At 48.4% G+C, this 25,666-nt stretch overlaps 1 protein-coding gene across 1 annotated transcript in view; it reads right to left on the bottom strand.

Moving 5' to 3' along the window:
- The window catches only part of VPS16 (VPS16 core subunit of CORVET and HOPS complexes), a 105,989-nt gene extending 85,486 nt beyond the window's left edge, over positions 1-20,503 (bottom strand). The window contains exons 1-4 of the mRNA XM_066577288.1: positions 20,362-20,503; positions 16,757-16,845; positions 10,026-10,123; positions 891-1,019 (exon numbers count right to left, since the gene is read on the bottom strand). Of these exons, the coding sequence (XP_066433385.1) occupies positions 891-1,019; positions 10,026-10,123; positions 16,757-16,845; positions 20,362-20,411 (366 nt within the window). The 5' untranslated portion in view covers positions 20,412-20,503. The remainder of the gene's footprint in view (positions 1-890; positions 1,020-10,025; positions 10,124-16,756; positions 16,846-20,361) is intronic.
- Positions 20,504-25,666: the final 5,163 nt, after the last annotated feature.

Raw genomic sequence — 25,666 nt, 5'->3', positions numbered from 1 at the left:
AGCGACTGTTAGGCGATGTATTCTGGTTTTTTTTTTTAATGCAGCCAGGGCTTATATTTCAAGCCCCCCGAAAATCCCAGCAAAAGAGCGCTACAAATTCCTGCAACTTTGTAGCAACACAAAATCGCAATATAGCCGCGAGAAAACGCAGCGATATCGTACAGAACACAGAAGTGATTTCGCTGCTGTTTTCTTGTGGCGATATCGCTGTCGCCCGTGTGAAAGAGGCCTTAATGACCAGGCCAAACACAGGAAATCTGGCGTATGTCACTTTAAAAGAGAGGGACTCTTTAAAGGTTTTACGCACCAAACTCCCTGGCGCAGAATATGGTGCAAATTCACACAAAAATTTTCTGCGCAGGAACATACCACTAGAATTTTAATTTCTAGATAAAATTATTAAAAATTAACCCTATCCAATGCAATCACCTGTTCTAACTAAGCAGTACAGGTGACTGTAATACAAGGGGTTACTGTGTGGGATTTTACACATTGCATTTTCCTCATCTCTCCTCCGATCTTACACTGACAGACGAGCGATGGAGAGATGCTGCCCGTTACAACGCCGATGCACGCGGTTTGTAGCATATAAGCTTTCCTGACCTGTGCTGTCATTGGTTCAGATCCTGACAGCCAATCAGGTCTTGATGACAGAACCCAAATGGGCTGCAAGTAACCGCCTGTTGTACCCGCGGTGGGGAGGGGAGGGCTGCGATCACCGGGAGGGCCCCGACATACATTTACATCACTGTTGTACCGAGCCCAGGCAGCAGCAATGTAACCTTACCATTGGCAGTTGCAAAGGGGTTAAAAAAAAAAAAGGGAAAACAGAAAGGAAAAAAGCCTCCCCAAACAAAGTTTTTTTTGCAGCATATCACACTCTTACTTACATTACCCATGGTGAAGGTGCGCTTGAATACACAAAATATGTCATAGATTAACACCGTTCCATCTTCCTGGACGCAGAGCAGGTCTTCAGAAACCGTCCAGCCCAGGTGCACAACCTGGCCGCTCTTCCACTAGAAGGACAATACGTGATTCAGTAGGCAGGAGACCGAGGCGGTCAATCAGCAACTACTACTATATAGAAAACCATCTCTGCTTAAAGTGTACCCGACTTTTCAAAATAAGGCCTCCTGCACAGGAGCGGTAATTCCACGGCAGGAGTTCCCGCTGAATTTCCGCCTGTGCTCACTGCTGTATGATTGCATTAGATAATGCAATCCTACGCAGACAACCGCGATTTGACTGCATGAAAACTCGCGCAGTAAACAAATCGCGGCATGTCCTATTTCTGTGCGAGCCCAACACAGGCCCGCACAGAAAAGTCACTAGTGACGCGCCGGCTCTGCGCATGTGTGGCAGCCGGAACATAGAGCAGAGGAGACAGCAGAGCAGGAGAGCCGCGGTGGTCACTGCAGGGGCACGGCTCACATCACACTGCAAGAATTCTCGCAGCGGGATCCAACCCGGCCATCTGCAGGAGGCCTAAAAATGTTGTGCATGTACATGATGGGAATAGGAGACATGTCGGAAACCTTTATATATGTTACAGGAGGAGAGAAGGGAGGAGGAGGACATGATGGAAACCTTTATATATGTTACATGAGGAGAGAAGGGAGAGGAAGATATGATGGAAACCTTTATATGTGTTACAGGAGGAGAGAAGGGAGAGGAGGACATGATGGAAACCTTTATATATGTTACAGGAGGAGAGAAGGGAGGAGGAGGACGACATGATGGAAACCTTTATATATGTTATAGGAGGAGAGAAGGGAGAGGAGGACATGATGGAGACCTTTATATATGTTATAGGAGGAGAGAAGGAGAGGAGGACATGATGGAAACCTTTATATATGTTACAGGAGGAGAGAAGGGAGAGGAGGACATGATGGAAACCTTTATATATGTTATAGGAGGAGAGAAGGGAGAGGAGGACATAATGGAAACCTTTATATATGTTACAGGAGGAGAGAAGGGAGAGGAGGACATAATGGAAACCTTTATATATGTTACAGGAGGAGAGAAGGGAGAGGAGGACATGATGGAAACCTTTATATATGTTACAGGAGGAGAGAAGGGAGAGGAGGACATGATGGAAACCTTTATATATGTTACAGGAGGAGAGAAGGGAGGAGGAGGACGACATGATGGAAACCTTTATATATGTTATAGGAGGAGAGAAGGGAGAGGAGGACATGATGGAGACCTTTATATATGTTATAGGAGGAGAGAAGGAGAGGAGGACATGATGGAAACCTTTATATATGTTATAGGAGGAGAGAAGGGAGAGAAGGACATGATGGAAACCTTTATATATGTTACAGGAGGAGAGAAGGGAGAGGAGGACATGATGGAAACCTTTATATATGTTATAGGAGGAGAGAAGGGAGAGGAGGACATGATGGAAACCATTATACATGTTACAGGAGGAGAGAAGGGAGAGGAGGACATGATGGAGACCTTTATATATGTTATAGGAGGAGAGAAGGGAGAGGAGGACATGATGGAAACCATTATACATGTTACAGGAGGAGAGCTGGGAGAGGAGGACATGATGGAAACCTTTATATATGTTATAGGAGGAGAGAAGGGAGAGGAGGACATGATGGAGACCTTTATATATGTTGTAGGAGAGAAGGGAGAGGAGGACATGATGGAAACCTTTATATATGTTACAGGAGGAGAGAAGGGAGAGGAGGACATGATGGAGACCTTTATATATGTTGTAGGAGAGAAGGGAGAGGAGGACATGATGGAAACCTTTATATATGTTACAGGAGGAGAGAAGGGAAAGGAGACATGCTGGAAACCTTTATATATGTTACAGGAGGAGAGAAGGGAGAGGAGGACATGATGGGAAACCTTTATACATGTTACAGGAGGAGAGCTGGGAGAGGAGGACATGATGGAAACCTTTATATATGTTGTAGGAGAGAAGGGAGAGGAGGACATGATGGAAACCTTTATATATGTTACAGGAGGAGAGAAGGGAGAGGAGGACATGATGGAGACCTTTATATATGTTGTAGGAGAGAAGGGAGAGGAGGACATGATGGAAACCTTTATATATGTTACAGGAGGAGAGAAGGGAAAGGAGGACATGATGGAAACCTTTATATATGTTACAGGAGGAGAGAAGGGAGAGGAGGACATGATGGGAAACCTTCATATATGTTACAGGAGGAGAGAAGGGAGAGGGGCACATGATGGAAACCTTTATATATGTTAAAGGAGGAGAGGAGGGAGAGGAGGACATGATGGAGACCTTTATATATGTTATAGGAGGAGAGAAGGGAGAGGAGGACATGATGGAGACCTTTATATATGTTATAGGAGGAGAGAAGGGAGAGGAGGACATGATGGAAACCTTTATATATGTTACAGGAGGAGAGCTGGGAGAGGAGGACATGATGGAAACCTTTATATATGTTATAGGAGGAGAGAAGGGAGAGGAGGACATGATGGAGACCTTTATATATGTTATAGGAGGAGAGAAGGGAGAGGAGGACATGATGGAAACCATTATACATGTTACAGGAGGAGAGCTGGGAGAGGAGGACATGATGGAAACCTTTATATATGTTGTAGGAGAGAAGGGAGAGGAGGACATGATGGAGACCTTTATATATGTTGTAGGAGAGAAGGGAGAGGAGGACATGATGGAAACCTTTATATATATTACATGAGGAGAGAAGGGAGAGGGGGACATGATGGAAACCTTTATATGTGTTACAGGAGGAGAGAAGGGAGAGGAGAACATGATGGAAACCTTTATATATGTTACAGGAGGAGAGAAGGGAGAGGAGGACATGATGGAGACCTTTATATATGTTATAGGAGGAGAGAAGGGAGAGGAGGACATGATGGAGACCTTTATATATGTTGTAGGAGAGAAGGGAGAGGAGGACATGATGGAAACCTTTATATATGTTACAGGAGGAGAGAAGGGAAAGGAGACATGCTGGAAACCTTTATATATGTTACAGGAGGAGAGAAGGGAGAGGAGGACATGATGGGAAACCTTTATACATGTTACAGGAGGAGAGCTGGGAGAGGAGGACATGATGGAAACCTTTATACATGTTACAGGAGGAGAGCTGGGAGAGGAGGACATGATGGAAACCTTTATACATGTTACAGGAGGAGAGAAGGGAGAGGAGGACATGATGGAGACCTTTATATATGTTGTAGGAGAGAAGGGAGAGGAGGACATGATGGAAACCTTTATATATGTTACAGGAGGAGAGAAGGGAAAGGAGGACATGATGGAAACCTTTATATATGTTACAGGAGGAGAGAAGGAGGAGGAGGACATGATGGGAAACCTTCATATATGTTACAGGAGGAGAGAAGGGAGAGGGGCACATGATGGAAACCTTTATATATGTTACAGGAGAGAAGGGAGAGGAGGACATGATGGAAACCTTTATATATGTTACAGGAGGAGAGAAGGGAGAGGAGGACATGATGGAGACCTTTATATATGTTACAGGAGGAGAGAAGGGAGAGAAGGACATGATGGAAACCTTTATATATGTTACAAGAGGAGAGAAGGCAGAGGAGGACATGATGGAAACCTTTATATATGCTACAGGAGGAGAGTCGGGAGAGGAGGACATGATGGAAACCTTTTTATATGTTATAGGAGGAGAGAAGGGAGAGGAGGACATGATAGAAACCTTTATATATGTTACAAGAGGAGAGAAGGCAGAGGAGGACATGATGGAAACCTTTATATATATTACAGGAGGAGAGAAGGGAAAAGGAGGACATGATGGAAACCTTTATATATGTTACAGAAGGAGAGAAGGGAGAGGGGGACATGATGGAAACCTTTATATATGTTACAGGAGGAGAGAAGGGAGAGGAGGACATGATGGAAACCTTTATATATGTTACAGGAGGAGAGAAGGGAGAGGAGAACATGATGGAAACCTTTATATATGTTACAGGAAAAGAGAAGGGAGAGGAGGACATGATGGAAACCTTTATATATGTTACAGGAGGAAAGAAGGGAGAGGGGCACATGATGGAAACCTTTATATATGTTACAGGAGGAGAGAAGGGAGAGGAGGACATGATAGAGACCTTTATATATGTTATAGGAGGAGAGAAGGGAGAGGAGGACATGATGGAAACCTTTATATATGTTACAGGAGGAAAGAAGGGAGAGAAGGACATGATGGAAACCTTTACATATGTTAGATGAGGAAAGAAGGGAGAGGAGGACATGATGGAAACCTTTATATATGTTATAGGAGGAGAGAAGGGAGAGGAGGGACATGATGGAAACCTTTATATATGTTACAGGAGGAGAGAAGGGAGAGGAGGACATGATGGAAACCTTTATATATGTTACAGGAGGGGAGAAGGGAGAGGAGGGACATGATGGAAACCTTTATATATGTTACAGGAGGAGAGAAGGGAGAGGAGGACATGATGGAAACCTTTATATATATGTTACAGGAGGAGAGAAGGGAAAGGAGACATGCTGGAAACACTTATATATGTTACAGGAGGAAAGAAGGGAGAGGAGGACATGATGGAAACCTTTATATATGTTACAGGAGGAGAGAAGGGAGAGGAGGACATGATGGAAACCTTTATATATGTTACAGGAGGAGAGAAGGGAGAGGAGGACATGATGGAAACCTTTATATATGTTACAGGAGGAGAGAAGGGAGAGGAGGGACATGATGGAAACCTTTATATATGTTACAGGAGGAGAGAAGGGAGAGGGGGACATGGTGGAAACCTTTATATATGTTATAGGAGGAGAGAAGGGAGAGGAGGACATGATGGAAACCTTTATATATGTTACAGGAGAGAAGGGAAAGGGGGACATGATGGAAACCTTTATATATGTTATAGGAGGAGAGAAGGGAGAGGAGGACATGATGGAAACCTTTATATATGTTACAGAAGGAGAGAAGGGAGAGGGGGACATGATGGAAACCTTTATATATGTTACAGGAGGAGAGAAGGGAGAGGGAGACATGATGGAAACCTTTATATATGTTACAGGAGGAGAGAAGGGAGAGGAGGACATGATGGAAACCTTTATATATGTTACAGGAGGAGAGAAGGTAGAGGAGGACATGATGGAAAGCTTTATATATGTTACAGGAAAAGAGAAGGGAGAGGAGGACATGATGGAAACCTTTATACATGTTACAGGAGGAAAGAAGGGAGAGGGGCACATGATGGAAACCTTTATATATGTTACAGGAGGAGAGAAGGGAGAGGAGGACATGATAGAGACCTTTATATATGTTATAGGAGGAGAGAAGGGAGAGGAGGACATGCTGGAAACCTTTATATATGTTACAGGAGGAGAGAAGGGAAAGGAGACATGCTGGAAACATTTATATATGTTACAGGAGGAAAGAAGGGAGAGGAGGACATGATGGAGATCTTTATATATGTTACAGGAGGAGAGAAGGGAGAGGAGGACATGATGGAAACCTTTATATATGTTACAGGAGGAGAGAAGGGAGAGGAGGGACATGATGGAAACCTTCTTATATGTTACAGGAGGAGAGTCGGGAGAGGAGGACATGATGGAAACCTTTATATATGTTACAGGAGGAGAGTCGGGAGAGGAGGACATGATGGAGACCTTTATATATGTTACAGGAGGAGAGAAGGGAGAGGGACACATGATGGAAACCTTTATATATGTTACAGGAGGAGAGTCGGGAGAGGAGGACATGATGGAAACCTTTATATATGTTACAGGAGGAGAGTCGGGAGAGGAGGGACATGATGGAAACCTTTATATATGTTACAGGAGGAGAGTCGGGAGAGGAGGACATGATGGAAACCTTTATATATGTTACAGGAAAAGAGAAGGGAGAGGAGGGACATGATGGAAACCTTTATATATGTTACAGGAGGAGAGAAGGGAGAGGGGGACATGATGGAAACCTTTATATATGTTACAGGAAAAGAGAAGGGAGAGGAGGACATGCTGGAAACCTTTATATATGTTACAGGAGGAAAGAAGGGAGAGGGGAACAAGATGGAAACCTTTATATATGTTACAGGAGGAGAGAAGGGAGAGGGGCACATGATGGAAACCTTTATATATGTTACAGGAGGAAAGAAGGGAGAGGGGCACATGATGGAAACCTTTATATATGTTACAGGAGGAGAGAAGGGAGAGGAGGACATGATGGAAACCTTTATATATGTTACAGGAGGAAAGAAGGGAGAGGAGGACATGATGGAGATCTTTATATATGTTACAGGAGGAGAGAAGGGAGAGGAGGACATGATGGAAACCTTTATATATGTTACAGGAGGAGAGAAGGGAAAGGAGGACATGATGGAAACCGTTATATATGTTACAGGAGGAGAGAAGGGAGAGGGACACATGATGGAAACCTTTATATATGTTATAGGAGGAGAGAAGGGAGAGGAGGACATGATGGAAACCGTTATATATGTTACAGGAGGAGAGAAGGGAGAGGGACACATGATGGAAACCTTTATATATGTTACAGGAGGAGAGAAGGGGACATGATTGAAGCCTTTATAAATATTACAGGGTGAGAGAAGGGAGAGGAGGGACATGATGGAAACCTTTATATATGTTACAGGAGGAGAGAAGAGAGAGGAGGACATGATGGAAACCTTTATATATGTTACAGGAGGTGGAGAGAGGAGGGACATGATGGAAACCTTTATATATGTTACAGGAGGGAAGAAGGGAGAGGAGGGATATGATGGAAACCTTTATAGATGTTACAGGAGGTGGGGAGAGGAGGGACATGATGGAAACCTTTATATATGTTATAGGAGGAGAGAAGGGAGAGGGAAGACATGATGAAGACCTTTATATATGTTACAGGAGGAGAGAAGGGAGAGGGGGGATATAATGGAAACCTTTATATATGTACAGGAGGAGAGTCGGGAGAGGAGGGACATGATGGAAACCTTTATATATGTTATAGGAGGAGAGTAGGGAGAGGGGGGATATAATGGAAACCTTTATATATGTACAGGAGGAGAGTCGGGAGAGGAGGGACATGATGGAAACCTTTATATATGTTACAGGAGGAGAGAAGGGAGAGGGAGGACATGATGGAGATCTTTATATATGTACAGGAGGAGAGAAGGGAGAGGGGGATATGATAGAAACCTTTCTATATGTTACAGGAGGGAAGAAGGGAGAGGAGGGACATGATGGAAACCTTTATATATATATTTTACAGGAGGTGGGGAGAGGAGGAACAAGATGGAAACCTTTATATATGTTACAGGAGGAGAGAAAGGAGAGGAGGACATGATGGAAACCTTTATATATGTTGTAGGAGAGAAGGGAGAGGAGGACATGATGGAAACCTTTATATAATGTACAGGAGGAGAGAAGGATATGATGGAAACCTTTATATATGTTACAGGAGGAGAGAAGGGAGAGGAGGACATGATGGAAACCTTTATATATGTTACAGGAGGAGAGAAGGGAGAGGGAAGAATGATGAAGACCTTTATATATGTTACAGGAGGAGAGAAGGGAGAAGGGGACATGATGGAAACCTTTATATATGTACAGAAAGAGAGAATGGATATAATGGAAACCTTTATATATGTACAGGAGGAGAGAAGGGAGAGGAGGACATGATGGAAACCTTTATATATGTTATAGGAGGAGAGAAGGGAGAGGAGGACATGATGGAAACCTTTATATATGTACAGGAGGAGAGAAGGATATGATGGAAACCTTTATATATGTTACAGGAGGAGAGAAGGGAGAGGAGGACATGATGGAAACCTTTATATATGTTATAGGAGGAGAGAAGGGAGAGGAGGACATGATGGAAACCTTTATATATGTTATAGGAGGAGAGAAGGGAGAGGGGGACATGATGGAAACCTTTATATATGTTATAGGAGGAGAGAAGGGAGAGGGAAGACATGATGGAAACCTTTATACATGTTACAGGAGGAGAGAAGGGAGAGGGAAGACATGATGAAGACCTTTATATATGTTACAGGAGGAGAGAAGGGAGAAGGGGACATGATGGAAACCTTTATATATGTTACAGGAGGAGAGAAGGGAGAAGGGGACATGATGGAAACCTTTATATATGTTACAGGAGGAGAGAAGGGAGAAGGGGACATGATGGAAACCTTTATATATGTTACAGGAGGAGAGAAGAGAGAGGAGGACATGATGGAAACCTTTATATATGTTATAGGAGGAGAGAAGGGAGAGGAGGACATGATGGAAACCTTTATATATGTTATAGGAGGAGAGAAGGGAGAGGAGGACATGATGGAAACCTTTATATATGTTACAGGAGGAGACACTTGATGGAAACCTTTATATATGTTATAGGAGGAGAGAAGGGAGAGGAGGACACGATGGAAACCTTTATATATGTCACAGGAGGAAAGAAGGGAGAGGAGGACATGATGGAAACCTTTATATATGTTACAGAGGAGAGAAGGGAGAGGAGGACATGATGGAGATCTTTATATATGTTATAGGAGGAGAGAAGGGAAAGGAGGACATGATGGAAACCTTTATATATGTTACAGGAGGAAAGAAGGGAGAGAAGGACATGATGGAAACCTTTATATATGTTATAGGAGGAGAGAAGGGAGAGGAGGACATGATGGAAACCTTTATATATGTTACAGGAGGAAAGAAGGGAGAGAAGGACATGATGGAAACCTTTATATATATTACAGGAGGAGAGAAGGGAGAGGAGGACATGATGGAAACCGTCATATATGTACAGGAGGAGAGAAGGGAGAAGAGGACATAATGAAAACCTTTATATATGTTACTGGAGAGAAGGGAGAGGGGACATGATGGAAACCATTATATATGTTACAGGAGGGGAGAAGGGAGAGGGGGACATGATGAAAAACTTTATAAAGGAGGGCAAAAAACTGATCAATTTTATTTTAGTTTCTCTTCTCCAAAAACAGAGCCTAGAGACGGAACCCAAAACTGAACGCAAAAGCCAGTGTGACAGCAGCCTTACTCCTGCCTAGCTAAACATACTTACCGTCAGCGTGGACAACAGGACCCCAGACGCAGAGTAAATCTCCAGCACAGGTCTTGAACTGCTCGCTCGCTCTTTGGTCAAGTAATTTTTCATCAAGGCTAGAAGAAAAAAAAAGACCACCTTCAAATTTTCTTGTTACAACTTTTACAGACCTTAAAAACCGTGAAGACTTCTCTTTTAGACAGAACTACTTTGGAAATTCACAAGACCAGAACAGCACGGCCATGTTCATGCAACATCTTCTCAAGCTAATACCGGTGTGTAATCTGTGCCAAACCACACGTAAAAACAGAGGTGTAATCCGCCACATACCTGAGCATTGTTGAAAAAACAGAAGCCACTTGAAAGCTCTTGATGAGGAAACTGCAGCGAGTAGCCATACGTGAAGTTGACCCATTGTACGAGGGGCGTTCATTAAAGATTTTCCCTGACCCACTTCTATTTATCGCAGGAAACTGCACTTATGCATTGATGCAAGTCTCTATAGGTAACGTGCCAATTTGTAACTCTGAACTGATGATGGTCTTTGTTTTACAAGTACTTAAGCGATGTGAGGTCTGATGGACCCAGTGAGATACAGATAGTCATCAAGTTCCTTTACTGGAAAGGCCGCACACCAAGAGAGACATTCGATGAGATGAAAGGGGTTTATGGGGAGGATTCCCCATTCTCTGATGTAGTCAAGAACTGGCATCGTCCATTCAAATGTGATTGGACTTTAGTGCCAACAGCTTCAATTCCAAGGCAACCCCGCTCCACTATCGCTGAACACACCATCCGGCAAGAAGAGGCCGCCAATTTGGAAGAAAAATTATAAATTGACGCGTAACCATTCACAATCTTGCCCAAAATGTCAAGATTAGTGTGGGGTCTGTGGAAAGAATCATCCGAGGCATCTTCATATGCATAAGGTATCCGCTCGGTTCCCTGGCTGCTCACACCTTTCCAGAAACAGGAACGAGCCGAATGCTCCCAGGCTCTTTTGACGATCTGCCATGGAAACCAGGAGGACTTTTTCAAGACTGATCACACAGAGTGAAAGCTGGTCCATCACTATGATCCAGAGACTAAAGTCCAGCTGATGCAATGGAAGCATCCGGACTCATCGCCCCCAAAGAAGGCACGTGCTCAACCCTCGGCAGGCAAGCTCACAGTCTTTTGCGACCGGCATGGAGTAGTCTTGATGGATTTCCTAGCAAAGGGTCCCATGATTACTGGCGCATACTATGCTTCACTGCTGAAGAGGCGATCAAAACCAAGAGACGTGGCATGCTCAACAAAGGTGTCTGCCTTCTGCAAAACAATGCCCCAGTTCATAACTAACATGATGCCCAGATGAAAGCACGTAGCTGCAGGTATGAAATTTTACCACATTCCCCTTATTCACCCGACCTCGCACCATCAGACTGCCACATCTTTCCAACAATGAAGTAATCTTTGAAGGCCGTCAGGTGTCGACGTGGGTCCACTACACGGAAATAGTAGCGTTGGTGACCTGGCAGGTGTGTGGCAGAAACTGCTGCGGTGCTGCTACAGCTGCTGGTGCCCGTTACAGAAGGTGCTGCTGCTGTCCGGGTGCTCACTCTGTAGCCAAAAGTCTGCAGGGCAGTATAAGGGCTGGATGCTGTGTGCTGCGCACAGTGCTGGGCTCAGAAACGGCAGACAAACGGGCTGTCTTGCTGCTGAGAGCGGCCATTCCTCTGCCTGGCTGCTTCTTTTAAGTCTGCCGCGGTCGGAGGGGGCGTGGCTTGCCCCGGAAGTCCGCCCGCGACCCAGAAGTTACGTTTTCCGGCCTAGAGTCGGCGCCCCGCCCCCCCGACAACAGGGTCTGGCGGGGGAGGATGTCACCAGGTGAAGACCCGACAACAGGGTCTGGCGGGGGAGGATGTCACCAGGTGAAGACCCGACAACAGGGTCTGGCGGGGGAGGATGTCACCAGGTGTAGACCCGACAACAGGGTCTGGCGGGGGAGGATGTCACCAGGTGTAGAGCTGACAACGGGGTCTGGTGATGGGATACTACTAGGTGTAGAGCTGACAACGGGGTCTGGTGGGGGATGTCACCAGGTGTAGAGCTGACAACGGGGTCTGGTGGGGGGGATACTACTAGGTGTAGAGGTTACAACGGGGTCTGGTGGTGGGATGTCACCAACCAATCAGTAGAGGGCATCATAGCGTTTCTGGATCTTCCAGAGTGCACTGTTGGGCATGTTATTGGGAGATGGAGACCATCCGGGGTGTGCGGTGCCGCCACATTCAGGGAGGCCTCATAAACTGAGGTAGACATCACACATCGTCTGCCCTCGCTCAGGGGTTCTTATAGGCCCTTGGAACATCCATTAGTAGCAGAACCATCTGTATGGAAGGGCATGCGAAGGGCTACCATGGACAAGTGGCTGCACACAACATCCCAGCAGTGAATGCACAGCGGCGCCTGCAATGGGGCTTGGAGCGACGGACTGTAAGCGATTGGAAGCAAGTGTTGTGGACAGATGAATCACAGTGCACCATCTTCCGATCGGATGGTGGCACTTAGGTGTGGCATGTGGCTGGAGAGTGAAGTTTGGAGGAGGTTCTGTTAGAGTGTGTGTGTGTTAGTTCTGCTGGGAAGGACTAGGACCATTGGTTATAGTGAAGACCACACTCACCGACAATGGGTACAGAGACAATCTGGCCAATGTGGCATCACCTCCCCTGTGGTAATACTCTGGTACGGCTCCGTGTCTCCACCAACATAACCGAGCGCCATGTCATACAGCAGGCAGTGTGGAGAAGCACTTTGTAATGTACATTGTGCATTAATTATGAGCCATACAGAAGTTATTCACTTACCTGTTCCGTTGCTGGCGTCCCCGTCTCCATGGTGCCGTCTAATTTTCAGCGTCTAATCGCCCGATTAGACGCGCTTGCGCAGTCCGGTCTTCTTCTCTTCTGAATGGGGCCGCTCGTGCCGGAGAGCGGCTCCGTGTAGCTCCGCCCCGTCACGTGCCGATTCCAGCCAATCAGGAGGCTGGAATCGGGTTTTTTTTTTTTCAACAGCCCCCCCGTTCGGCACGAGACAACCCCGATGCAGGGGTTAAAAAAAACAAGTAAGAAGTCACCGGAGCGCGGGGATTCAGGTAAGCGCTGTGCGGGTTGTTTTTTTTAACCCCTGCATCGGGGTTGTCTCGCGCCGAACGGGGGGGGCTGTTGAAAAAAAAAAAAAAACCCTTTAAGTTCTCCTTGAGGAATGGAGGCAAATCCCTCCACACATCTATGGGGATCTGGTGTAAAGCGGCCGCGGAGGGGGGCTGCAGTCATTGAGGCCCAACGCCGTTTTAAAAAAATAATTTAGAAATAAATATTGATTTTCTCCCCTTCTGTGCGCTGCAGCACTTCTGTCAGCAGTGTATACCTCCTAAGAAGAAGCGGCAGGAATATTAGTTCACACTTTTTTACAGAACGTGTTAAATCGGAGAACCTGACTGATTAGGGAAACCTGAATTTCCTGTCTGAAAAGCTCACTTCTGCCCCTAAGAGACAACGGTGCCTCTTCCAATATATGTGAAACACATACTTCACAAAGTTGTTATTTTGTGTGACATCAGTAGTTTTTTCCCACAAATGGCACGTTTTTCAGCAGGCTGTTCATCCGGTTAGGATTTCCCAGAGGTTCATAACTTGTAACTGAATACCTTAAAGGGGTTGTCCCGCGCCGAAACGGGGTTTTTTTTTTTCAACAGCCCCCCCCGTTCGGCGCGAGACAAACCCGATGCAGGGGTTAAACAAGAAGACCGGACAGTACTTACCTGAATCCCCGCGCTCCGGTGACTTCTTACTTACCTGCTGAAGATGGCCGCCGGGATCTTCTCCCTCGGTGGACCGCAGGGCTTCTGTGTGGTCCATTGCCGATTCCAGCCTCCTGATTGGCTGGAATCGGCACGTGACGGGGCGGAGCTACACGGAGCACAAGCACGAGCGGCCCCATTCAGAAAAGAAGAAGACCCGGACTGCGCAAGCGCGTCTAATCTGGCGATTAGACGCTGAAAATTAGACGGCACCATGGAGATGGGGACGCTAGCAACGGAGCAGGTAAGTGAATAACTTCTGTATGGCTCATAATTAATGCATGATGTACATTACAAAGTGCATTAATATGGCCGTACAGAAGTGTATAGACCCACTTTGTTTCGCGGGACAACCCCTTTAATTCTACAACTCTCCAGTGTTGGGAGTTGGTTCTCCAAAGCACCCAGCAGATCGGCCCTCAATGGTTATGAGCTGACAAAGGACAGTATAAAGGCACGGCTCTCTCCTACCTTACATCAGACCTTAGATCTGATGATCAGAATTTTAGCGACCGAACGTTTGTGCCAATTCTGCTACCCCTGCTTCCGGTCACTGCGTCTGTGTATTCCTGAGGATTATGCATGCCTGCAAGCAACTGCACCCATAAGATCTTCACTTCTGGTGAAGTGGTCCTCAGGAGTCCAGGGAACACCAGCCACAAGCGATTCACATCGGTTGTCTCAGGGTTACTTAATTCATAGGGTGTATTTCACCCCAATTTTTTATGCGAGATTGGGGTAAGAGCTTTACTGCTGCGCCTCAATGGCAAAAGTCAAACTGCTGCATTAATTCACACCATCTGGCAGTGCCCAAAACTGCAAAGACAATGGCATGAAACCCTTTGCCGATTTACATACCAGGTGACTTTAGATGCTACTCCCCAAGTCTGTGTTTTGGGGTACATGACCCATTTACCTGTAGAGGAGGTGGAACAAATAGCAACAGCCAGGCTGCTCTCCATATGATCACGTGACACTGGCTTGATGAAAGTCCTCCGACACCCATGGAAGTTAGTTGGGTACTGGCAACGGTAAAGGGGAGTGTATACATACAGGAGGGCACAACGCAAATAGGAAAGCCTCTGGGCAGGCTGGTTGATACTCCCGGCATTGCTCCCCTGCAATCCATTAGAATGTCTCAATCACCCCATCTCCTAATTTGGTGTAATGTCTCACTGTGTAGACATATGCTGGGGTCCCACGTTACCACACCAGTATCAGCACTAAGGTCCGATGCTCTATATGGACACTGGATGAAATACGATATGCAGGTCTCATATATAAATCCGGTATTCAGGGAAATCTCACGTTTTTTCGTTGCGGCAAAACCGCAAAGTTTCCGCCGGGAATACGACCTGTGTGACCTCAGCCTAAGTGCTCCTGTACATAGGCGGATTTGATTTGCAGAGTCAGGGGCCTGCGGCTGTTCCTAGATTCCACAGCAAATAGCGGTATTGGCATTCTATGGTAAACCGTGGCTTCCTGCACGTTCATTCTGTGCGGTTTTTCGTCCCGCATCCCTTCTGCAGTGAGCACTGTAGAAGGGGCGTTGGATCACCTAGCGAAGGCGCAGTATACAGAAAGAAGTACCTGGACAGGTAAGCGGGCGTCACCGGCAGGGCACAGGGTCGGATCCTGCTGGTAGATCCCGCATGTGAAATCCACATGCAGCAGCCAATCCGCACAGGCGGGCGACAACGCGGCAGCCCATCCGCACAGGCGGGCGACAACGCGGCAGCCCATCCGCACAGGCGGGCGACAACGCGGCAGCCCATCCGCACAGGCGGGCGACAACGCGGCAGCCCATCCGCACAGGCGGGCGACAACGCGGCAGCCCATCCGCACAGGCGGGCGACAACGCGGCAGCCCATCCGCACAGGCGGGCGACAACGCGGCAGCCCATCCGCACAGGCGGGCGACAACGCGGCAGCCCATCCGCACAGGCGGGTGACAATGCGGCAGCCCATCCGCACAGGCGGGCGACAACGCGGCAGCCCATCCGCACAGGCAACCAAGTAGCATACAGAGACTCCCAAGAGGCAAAAGTCAAATAAGACCAGAAAAGAACATCTGAAGGAACTGCTAATAATCCCCGTAATGTTGTGCTGGAGTGAACCCCCCACGCGTGTCGCTACTCTGTGGGCAGCTTCATCACAGTAAGCTATAATATTAGCAATTCCTTCAGATATCATTTTTGGCTTTTGCCTCTTGGAGTCTCAGGATGCACCACCTCGTTGCACGCTGTTGATTCTTGAACAGATTTATTCATCCCATCCAATGTATTTGTTCTTTGCACTATTGCTACATACGAAGGCTCTAGTATTCACGTGGACCTTGGCAATTAGTCATTTTTAAATATTTTTGCACGTTTTTGTGCTTTTGGAATATTGTAATAAGATGCCTGCACATGGCCGGGTCAGATCCTGCAATGGAATCCGACCCTGTGCCCAGTCAGTGACCCCACGTCCCTATCCACAGTCTTCATATTCTGTACCGCGGGTGTGCATGCGCAGTACAGATCATGCAGCCGTCGCTGGGTGATGACGCTTTTTCGGTGGCCTTTCCACAATGATGATTACAGAAGGGCCGCGGGTCAGATGGCTTCCATTGACTCTGCCTCAAAATACAGCATGCTGTGATCTTTACCCGGTGAGCAGAGAATCGCAATTGATTTCCACTCGTGGGAAGGAAAAACCGATTTTCCGTAGCATACTATGGCTGGTATCTACTGCGGAATCTGGAGGAGGACACCCGCTCCGGATACCGCAATGCCAATCTGGCCGAGTGCAGGCGGCCTTATGTTTCTTGCACCTGGGTGTGCGTACATTCCAGTGTCCAGACACCCTTCGGTTGCACCCCATTCTTTCTGTCTTTATTGAGTAGCGCCCATGCTGGTGTAACATACCTATTGGTCCACCGTACGGGCCCACCGCCACAAGGCAATCCTTAAATTCTTCTTTGATGTTCCATTCCATCTGGTAAAGATCAAACTTTCTGCAAGGAAAAGACAATCCATTGTGAAGGTCCGGTGATAACGTGTCGCTGCGGTAGGGCTGGGCCTCTGCTAGACGGGGCTGAGTCTATATCATAGCCTATACACGTCTGATAGACCCCCATCTCCATCAGCGCAGACCCCTGACTCTGGTGGGCACTGGCATTTACGCAGCCCTCTCCACTAATTTACATGCGAGTTACAGATATGCCTCAAAATAGCCGTAGAAACGAATGGCGGATCGGAATGAATGGCGGATCGGGACGAATGGCGGATCGGGACGAATGGCGGATCGGAATGAATGGCGGATCGGGAGCTGAGAATCTAGACGCACTAGAACACGTTGTGACACGGAACCATTTCAGACGCCCGCTTCACATTCCAAGAAAAAAGATGCTGTTTTTACTGGTTTTATGATTTTCTAAAACCGTTTTGTCCCATTATTTTGGAAGGAAAGAAATAAAAACTGCAATTTTGGTTTTTTTTTTAAGGCGTTCACCAGTTTTTCTTTCTTTTTTGCGTTCACATTCCTAGAGCATAAACTTTTAATTTCTCCATCGACATGCCCGTACGACAGCGCGTTCTTGCGAGAAAAGCTGCATTTTTGAGTATATATAATATAATGTATAACTTTCATTTTTTTATTTTTTTTTTGCCGGGGGGGGGGGGGGGGGGGGGGGGAAATTGGAATAAACAAATTCCACTTTCTTTTTTTTTGTTCAATTTTATGGCGTTCAACATGCAGATTAGATCATGTGATTACGTTATTCTCCGGTCGACGTGATTCCGGCGATACCAATGTTTAACTAAAATCACTTTAAGATGTATTTTCGTGTCGCCGCAGTCCAAGAGCCGGACGGACGGAGCTGTCTGAGGTCCTGTTTTTGCGGGATGAGCTCTAGGCTTCTTTTATCGCCTTTTTTGTAACATAGAACATTTTACAAAACATTTTATCCAATTTTTCTGCTGCATTCACTGACCTCAACACCTCCTAACAGTCTGGTCAGGTGCTCCTCTCTACTGGTGGTATGTAGGGGGCGTCCTGAGCCCGGTCCCCTTGTGTGCCTCCATCCACTGGTCCCAACACCCCCTAACAGTCTGGTCAGATGATCCTCTCTACTGGTGGTATGTAGGGGGCGTCCTGAGCCCAGTCACCTTGTGTGCCTCCATCCACTGGTCCCAACACCCCCTAACAGTCTGGTCAGACGCTCCTCTCTACTGGTGGTCAGTAGGGGGCGTCCTGAGCCCGGTCACCTTGTGTGCCCTCACACATCCACTGGTCCCAACACCTCCTAACAGTCTGGTCAGAGGCTCCTCTCTACTGGTGGTCTGTAGGGGGTGTCCTGAGCCCAGTCACCTTGTGTGCCTCACACATCCACTGGTTCCAACACCTCCTAACAGTCTGGTCAGAGGCTCCTCTCTACTGGTGGTCTGTAGGGGGCGTCCTGAGCCCGGTCACCTTGTGTGCCCTCACACATCCACTGGTTCCAACACCTCCTAACAGTCTGGTCAGAGGCTCCTCTCTACTGGTGGTCTGTAGGGGGTGTCCTGAGCCCGGTCACCTTGTGTGCCCTCACACATCCACTGGTCCCAACACCCCCTAACAGTCTGGTCAGATGATCCTCTCTACTGGTGGTATGTAGGGGGCGTCCTGAGCCCAGTCACCTTGTGTGCCTCCATCCACTGGTCCCAACACCCCCTAACAGTCTGGTCAGACGCTCCTCTCTACTGGTGGTCAGTAGGGGGCGTCCTGAGCCCGGTCACCTTGTGTGCCCTCACACATCCACTGGTCCCAACACCTCCTAACAGTCTGGTCAGAGGCTCCTCTCTACTGGTGGTCTGTAGGGGGTGTCCTGAGCCCAGTCACCTTGTGTGCCTCACACATCCACTGGTTCCAACACCTCCTAACAGTCTGGTCAGAGGCTCCTCTCTACTGGTGGTCTGTAGGGGGCGTCCTGAGCCCGGTCACCTTGTGTGCCCCCATCCACTGGTTCCAACACCTCCTAACAGTCTGGTCAGATGCTCCTCTCTACTGGTGGTCTGTAGGGGGCGTCCTGAGCCCGGTCACCTTGTGTGCCTCACACATCCACTGGTTCCAACACCTCCTAACAGTCTGGTCAGAGGCTCCTCTCTACTGGTGGTCTGTAGGGGGCGTCCTGAGCCCGGTCACCTTGTATGCCCTCACACATCCACTGGTTCCAACACTCCCTAACAGTCTGGTCAGAGGCTCCTCTCTACTGGTAGTCTGTAGGGGGCGTCCTGAGCCCGGTCACCTTGTATGCCCTCATCCACTGATCCCAACACCTCCCAACAGTCTGGTCAGATGCTCCTCTCTACTGGTGGTCTGTAGGGGGCGTCCTGAGCCCGGTCACCTTGTGTGCCTCACACATCCACTGGTCCCAACATCTCCTAACAGTCTGGTAAGACGCTCCTCTCTGCTGGTGGCCTGTAGGGGGCGTCCTGAGCCCGGTCCCCTTGTGGCTTGACCCGGTGGCTTCAATATATGAGCTCCAGGTCTGCAGCTGCAGTGGCCTTTGGCTGTACTTCACTGACTTTGTAATACTCTGCTATACTGAAGTATATTAGAAGAACCATAAAATATGAGGATATTCAAGACACCCAGTGGGACAAAAAAAGGGACCACACCTGTGGTATCCAAAACAGAAAAAAAAGGTAGTGCATTATTTACCCTGCACAGAGCTGATTGTGACCATTTCATGTTACAAAAAACGGAAAGTGATCAAACGGTGGAAGGATCAACAAATGCAACCATTAGAATGTACAACTCAATGTACAATCCTGCAGAGAGGAAAGAAACCCCCTCACACCGAACTACTGGGGAAAAATATATATATTAGGGATCTCCCAATGCAGCGATTAAAAAAAAAAAAAGAAGATTTTTTTGTTTAAGTAGGAAAACGTTGAAAAAAATCTATATTCATTTGGTATCGCTATAATCGTAAAAAAAAATAAGGTAAAAATAGCAAAACGAAACAAAGAAGAAAACAAACAAACAACAAAACAAACCACCTCCCTAACCCGGTATGGGCGGTCCGTGCCGAGCGGATAGAATGTCGGCGCGGCGGTTATTGTGCACTGGACGCTGTAAGAATTAAAATAAGTAAAAAAACGCGGCGGGCGGAGAGTCTTTTTGCACCAAAGAACCCTAAAAGGAATTATATGGACCCAAAAAGGAGGTTGTGCCACAAGATACAAAGCCTGGAGGGGCTGCAGCAGCGGAGAGGGGGCCGAGCTATGGTACAACGAGGGGGGTTAAAGGGCAAACAGGCCTGGGCACTGAGGGGTTAATAAGGACCCCCCCCCCCCCCCCCCCCCCCCCTCCCCGCAGGGTGAACAGAAGCCATGGATTCTTCCATGAACACTCCTCCTCACACATGCAATAAGTACCTGACACACACGCACGTGCAGTCAGTGCGCGGCAGCCCCCCTGGCAGACCCCTCACACACACCCCCCTCCCCCCCCGTGCAGTCAGTGCGCGGCAGCCCCCCGCACTCACCGGTAATACACGTCGCCCAGCGGGTACCAATTAGCTGTACAGAAATCCATTCTGACAGTCTGTCACAATGACTGCTGCGATATCCGGGAGCGCTCCACAAGTCACATGACCCAGCCGGGCAACCAGTCAGGTGACAGTCACGTGTTTCCTCTCACTGGACCGCACTGTCAGCTAAGAGCTACCAAGCGCATGCGCGGTAAATGCTAGACTGTATCGTCTTCTAAAGCTTATAAGTCACGTGGTTTTGCAGTCATATGACCGCACTGGAAAGGGAGGAGCTTATTCCTCTAGCTCCATGGAGCATATTAGCATATTTTCCTTTTCAGCCTCAATTCTCCGGCGCGGCGCATTCAGCCAATCAGCTGGCTGGAATCGGCACCACGTGACTACACAGCGTGCATGCGGATTGCCTTCAGCAGCCGTGTGCACTACACACTACAGTTAAGCAGCACAGGGTTAGGTTTAGGGTTAGGGTTAACCCTAGGGTTAACTAAACCTAACCCCAACCCTAAAACTAACCCTAAACACTAACCCTAAACCTAACCCCAACCCCAACCCTAAACACTAACCCTAAACACTAACCCTAAACCTAACCCCAACCCTAAACACTAACCCTAAACACTAACCCTAAACCTAACCCCAACCCTAAACACTAACCCTAAACCTAACCCTATACCTAAACCTAACCCTAAACCCTAACCACGTGCTGCTTAAAGGGGTTGTCCCGCGGCAGCAAGTGGGGTTATACACTTCTGTATGGCCATATTAATGCACTTTGTAATGTACATCGTGCATTAATTATGAGCCATACAGAAGTTATTCACTTACCTGTTCCGTTGCTAGCGTCCCCGTCTCCATGGTGCCGTCTAATTTCAGCGTCTAATCGCCCGATTAGACGCGCTTGTGCAGTCCGGTCTTCTCCCTGGTGAATGGGGCCGCTCGTGCCGGAGAGCTGGTCCTCGTAGCTCCGCCCTGTCACGTGTGCCGATTCCAGCCAATCAGCAGGCTGGAATCGGCAATGGACCGCACAGAGCCCACGGTGCACCATGGGAGAAGACCCGCGGTGCATCGTGGGTGAAGATCCCGGTGGCCATCTTGCTAAGGTAAGGAAGAAGTCGCCGCAGCGCGGGGATTCGGGTAAGTACTAAACGTTTTTTTTTTTAACACATGCATTGGGTTTGTCTCGCGCCGAACGGGGGGCCAATTGAATAAAAAAAACAAAACCCTTTTCGGCGCGGGACAACCCCTTTAAGTATTTGGCTTCCCTTTTTTTAAATGGTGAGCTGAAACAGCAGACAAATACTGTATGCAGCGTATATTATGTATACTGTTTCCCTCTGGTGCTATGACGGCGGTGATGTAACGGGCACAGCAGAGCCAGGAAACAATTTTGCGCACGCCTGTAGTGAGACGTAGGTGCGTAGGACTGAGCTAGTGGAATTCACAGCGCAGAAGCAGTCAAGTCGCCAAAGGGCAGTGGTACGCCTTAAAGGGGTTCTCCCGCGCCGAAACGGGTTTTGGTTTTTTTTCAACAGCCCCCCCGTTCGGCGCGAGACAACCCCGATGCAGGGACCTAAAAAAAAATCCGCACAGTGCTTACCTGAATCCCCGCGTTCCGGTGACTTCTTACTTACCGGTTGAAGATGGCCGCCGGGATCTTCACCCTCGGTGGACCGCAGCGCTTCTGTGCGGTCCATTGCCGATTCCAGCCTCCTGATTGGCTGGAATCGGCACGTGACGGGGCGGAGCTACACGGAGCCGCTCTCCGGCACGAGCGGCCCCATTCAGAAAAGAAGACCGGACTGCGCAAGCGCGTCTAATCGGGCGATTAGACGCTGAAAATTAGACGGCGCCATGGAGACGGGGACGCCAGCAACGGAGCAGGTAAGTGAATAACTTCTGTATGGCTCATAATTAATGCACAATGTACATTACAAAGTGCATTATTATGGCCATACAGAAGTGTATAGACCCACTTGCTGCCGCGGGACAACCCCTTTAAGTATTTGGCTTCCCTTTTTTTAAATGGTGAGCTGAAACACCAGACAAACCCTGTATGCAGCGTATATATTGTATACTCTTTCCCTCTGGCGCTATGACGGCGGTGATGTAACGGGCACAGCAGAGCCAGGAAACAATTTTGCGCACACCTGCTGTAACGCTTAGCTGCGTATTAATTAGGATTTTTTGTCTGGTAGGCAGGGGGAGAGAGAGACCAAGAGACGTAGGGGGAAAAAAAAGAGCTCGGCACCCGGCGTCCCACATACAAAAATGCTCGAGTCTCCCATTGTAGTCAATGGGGTTCGTTACTTGAGTAGAGCTCTCGAATTTTACGAAAAGCTTAACTCGAATAACGCGGACCCGAGCATTTGGGTGCTCGCTCATCTCTAGTCCTTCCTGAACTCTGCCATGGCTGAATGTGACAATAAAAATCTCTTGGTGATATAAAGGCCAATCACTAAGGGGTTAAAACTTGACTAAATAAAAAAAAAATGCAAATTATAAACCACAGTAATCAGGAAGGGCTGGCACAGAGATTGCAGCTGTTGCAACATATTCCGACTAACATTGGCATGCTGCCACACCCGCAGGGCCGGAGGGCAGAGCTTCCGTTCTAGGATAGAAGTATACAAGTTCTACGGTAGCTTTTCCTAAAAGCATATAATCAGAGAGAATAGCTCGGCCGTTACTAAGTAACCTTGGCGCTAATTTAGCTGTTACAGTAACGGTAGAGACAAAACGAATCCTAGAGGCCACGCGTCATACAAAGAGGCTTCAAGCTGGAGTTAAACCCTACAGGAGATCCTTTGTGATTCATTACTAGGTTGATTGTGATAGTTCAGGCAATGTATGCAAATCTGCAAACGGGAGGCATTAAAGAGTTAAGCTGCTAGTCACATTTGTAGCCAATGTGAGAGAAGACTAATTTCTGGAGGACTCTCGCAACTAAACAACTGATTGCATGGATGCAAAGAAATGGATTGGAAGTGACTAGACCAGTCGTGAAGTAGTAGATTGACACCATGGACGTAGCTAAAGGCTCCTGGGCCGTAATACAGAAGTCCAGCGTGGGACCTCTCCCCACCCACACCGCTTGTCATGCCTGCCGGCCATTGTCTACCTAGAACCCTCCACCCAGCGATGCAGCCAGAGACTATTACACGCCTTGCTTTTGGCGTGATCTTTGGTGGTTGACCATTCCTGGGAGGGTAGTAAGGGTCCCGAATCTCTGATTGTGGATTGGTGGAGTCCACACGCTTTAGAGATGGTTTTGTAACCTTTTCCAGCCTGATGAGCATCAATAACTCTTCTTCTGGGATCCTCAGAATTCTCCTTCGTCTGTGCCATTATACACTTCCACAAACGTTGTGAAGACCAGACTTTGATAGATCCCCGTTCTTTAAATAAATCAGTTCGGCTATTCACGTCTGATTGTCCTCCATTGGCCCAACTCTAATTCCATCTTCAAATTATCTGCTAATCCCAAAGGTTCACATACTTTTTCCACTCCCAGACTTGTGTTACTGGATCATTTTCCTTAAAATGAGCGAGTCTAATATTTTTGAGTCATTTGTCTGACTTGGTTCCCTTTATCTACTTTTAGAACTTGTGTGAAATTCTGATGCCGTTTTAGGTCAAATATAAGCAGATTTATGGGAAATTCTGAAGGGTTCACCAAGCCTTCCAGTGGTTTTGTATTATATATATATATATATATATATATATATATATATATATATATACTATATGAACACTAGCGGCGAGACAATGTGCGTGCGCAGTCGCGGCAACAGCCTGCGCGATAAAGCAGGCTGCCAAGGATTCGGCATTCCCTGCTAGGCAGGGAATGCTGCATCTCTAAAGACCGCGTACACTGAGCTGCAGGAAGTGAACCGTAGAGACCGCAAGCTACATAACGGGAAGAAGAGGATCCGGCCGGCTAGCGTTGACGTGACTGGGGGAGTCAGGAGAAGATCTGGTAAGAAGACTGCCGGGGAGGAATAGGTAAGTATTGATTTTTTTTTTCTTTTAAGGACAAAACCCCTTTAAGTACCTGTGGGCGGCCCCTGCGCTGTCCCTGTGGGCGGTCCCTGCGCTGTCCCCTGTGGGCGGTCCCTGCGCTGTCCCCTGTGGGCGGCCCCTGTGCTTTCCCCTGTGGGCGGCCCCTGCGCTGTCCTCTGTGGGCGGCCCCTGCGCTGTCCCCTGTGGGCGGTCCCTGCGCTGTCCCCTGTGGGCGGCCCCTGCGCTGTCCCCTGTGGGCGGCCCCTGTGCTGTCCCCTGTGGGCGGTCCCTGCGCTGTCCCCTGTGGGCGGCCCCTGCGCTGTCCCCTGTGGGCGGCCTCTGCGCTGTCCCCTGTGGGCGGTCCCTGCACTGTCCCCTGTGGGCGGCCCCTGCGATGTCCCCTGTGGGCGGCCCCTGTGCTGTCCCCTGTGGGCGGCCCCTGCGCTGTCCCCTGTGGGCGGTCCCTGCACGGTCCCCTGTGGGCGGTCCCTGCACTGTCCCCTGTGGGCGGCCCCTGCGCTGTCCCCTGTGGGCGGTCCCTGCACTGTCCCCTGTGGGCGGCCTCTGCGCTGTCCCCTGTGGGCGGTCCCTGCGCTGTCCCCTGTGGGCGGCCCCTGCGCTGTCCCCTGTGGGCGGCCCCAGCGCTGTCCCCTGTGGGTGGCAATGCCTGCTATGATGTATTCCCGATACACGTACCACTGTGGAATGATAAATGCCCACAGAACTTTGGAAACGGAATGTCTCATCTGTCGGGCACCCGCTATCACTGCTCTTCCAAGTCTGATAATTCACATCGCCTCGCCATGAGCCCGCTGGCCGGTGTTCAGCCTCGCTCACAAGATGACACCTCAGACCTTATACAGGTGTGTCGTCCCGAGGTACCGCCACCTCATCAGTTTACATACCGCTGTCCCATGACTTCTGGCACCTCGATGTAATTAGAAGTTTTTCCTAAAAAGCTAAAAAACCTTAAAGGGGTTGTCCCGCGAAACAAAGTAGGGGGTATACACTTCTGTATGGCCATATTAATGCACTTTGTAATATACATCGTGCATTAAATATGAGCCATACAGAAGTTATTCACTTACCTGTTCCGTTGCTGGCGTCCTCGTCTCCATGGCTCCGTCTAATTTTCAGCGTCTAATCGCCGGATTAGACGCGCTTGCGCAGTCCGGTCTTCTTCTTTTCTGAATGGGGCCGCTCGTGCCGGAGAGCGGCTCCTCGTAGCTCCGCCCCGTCACGTGCCGATTCCAGCCAATCAGGAGGCTGGAATCGGCAATGGACCGCACAGAAGACCTGCGGT

The sequence above is a fragment of the Eleutherodactylus coqui genome, chromosome 8, assembly GCF_035609145.1.
Source record: "Eleutherodactylus coqui strain aEleCoq1 chromosome 8, aEleCoq1.hap1, whole genome shotgun sequence".
Taxonomy (NCBI): Eukaryota; Metazoa; Chordata; class Amphibia; order Anura; family Eleutherodactylidae; genus Eleutherodactylus; species Eleutherodactylus coqui.
This window is presented reverse-complemented; position numbering and strand designations above follow the sequence as displayed.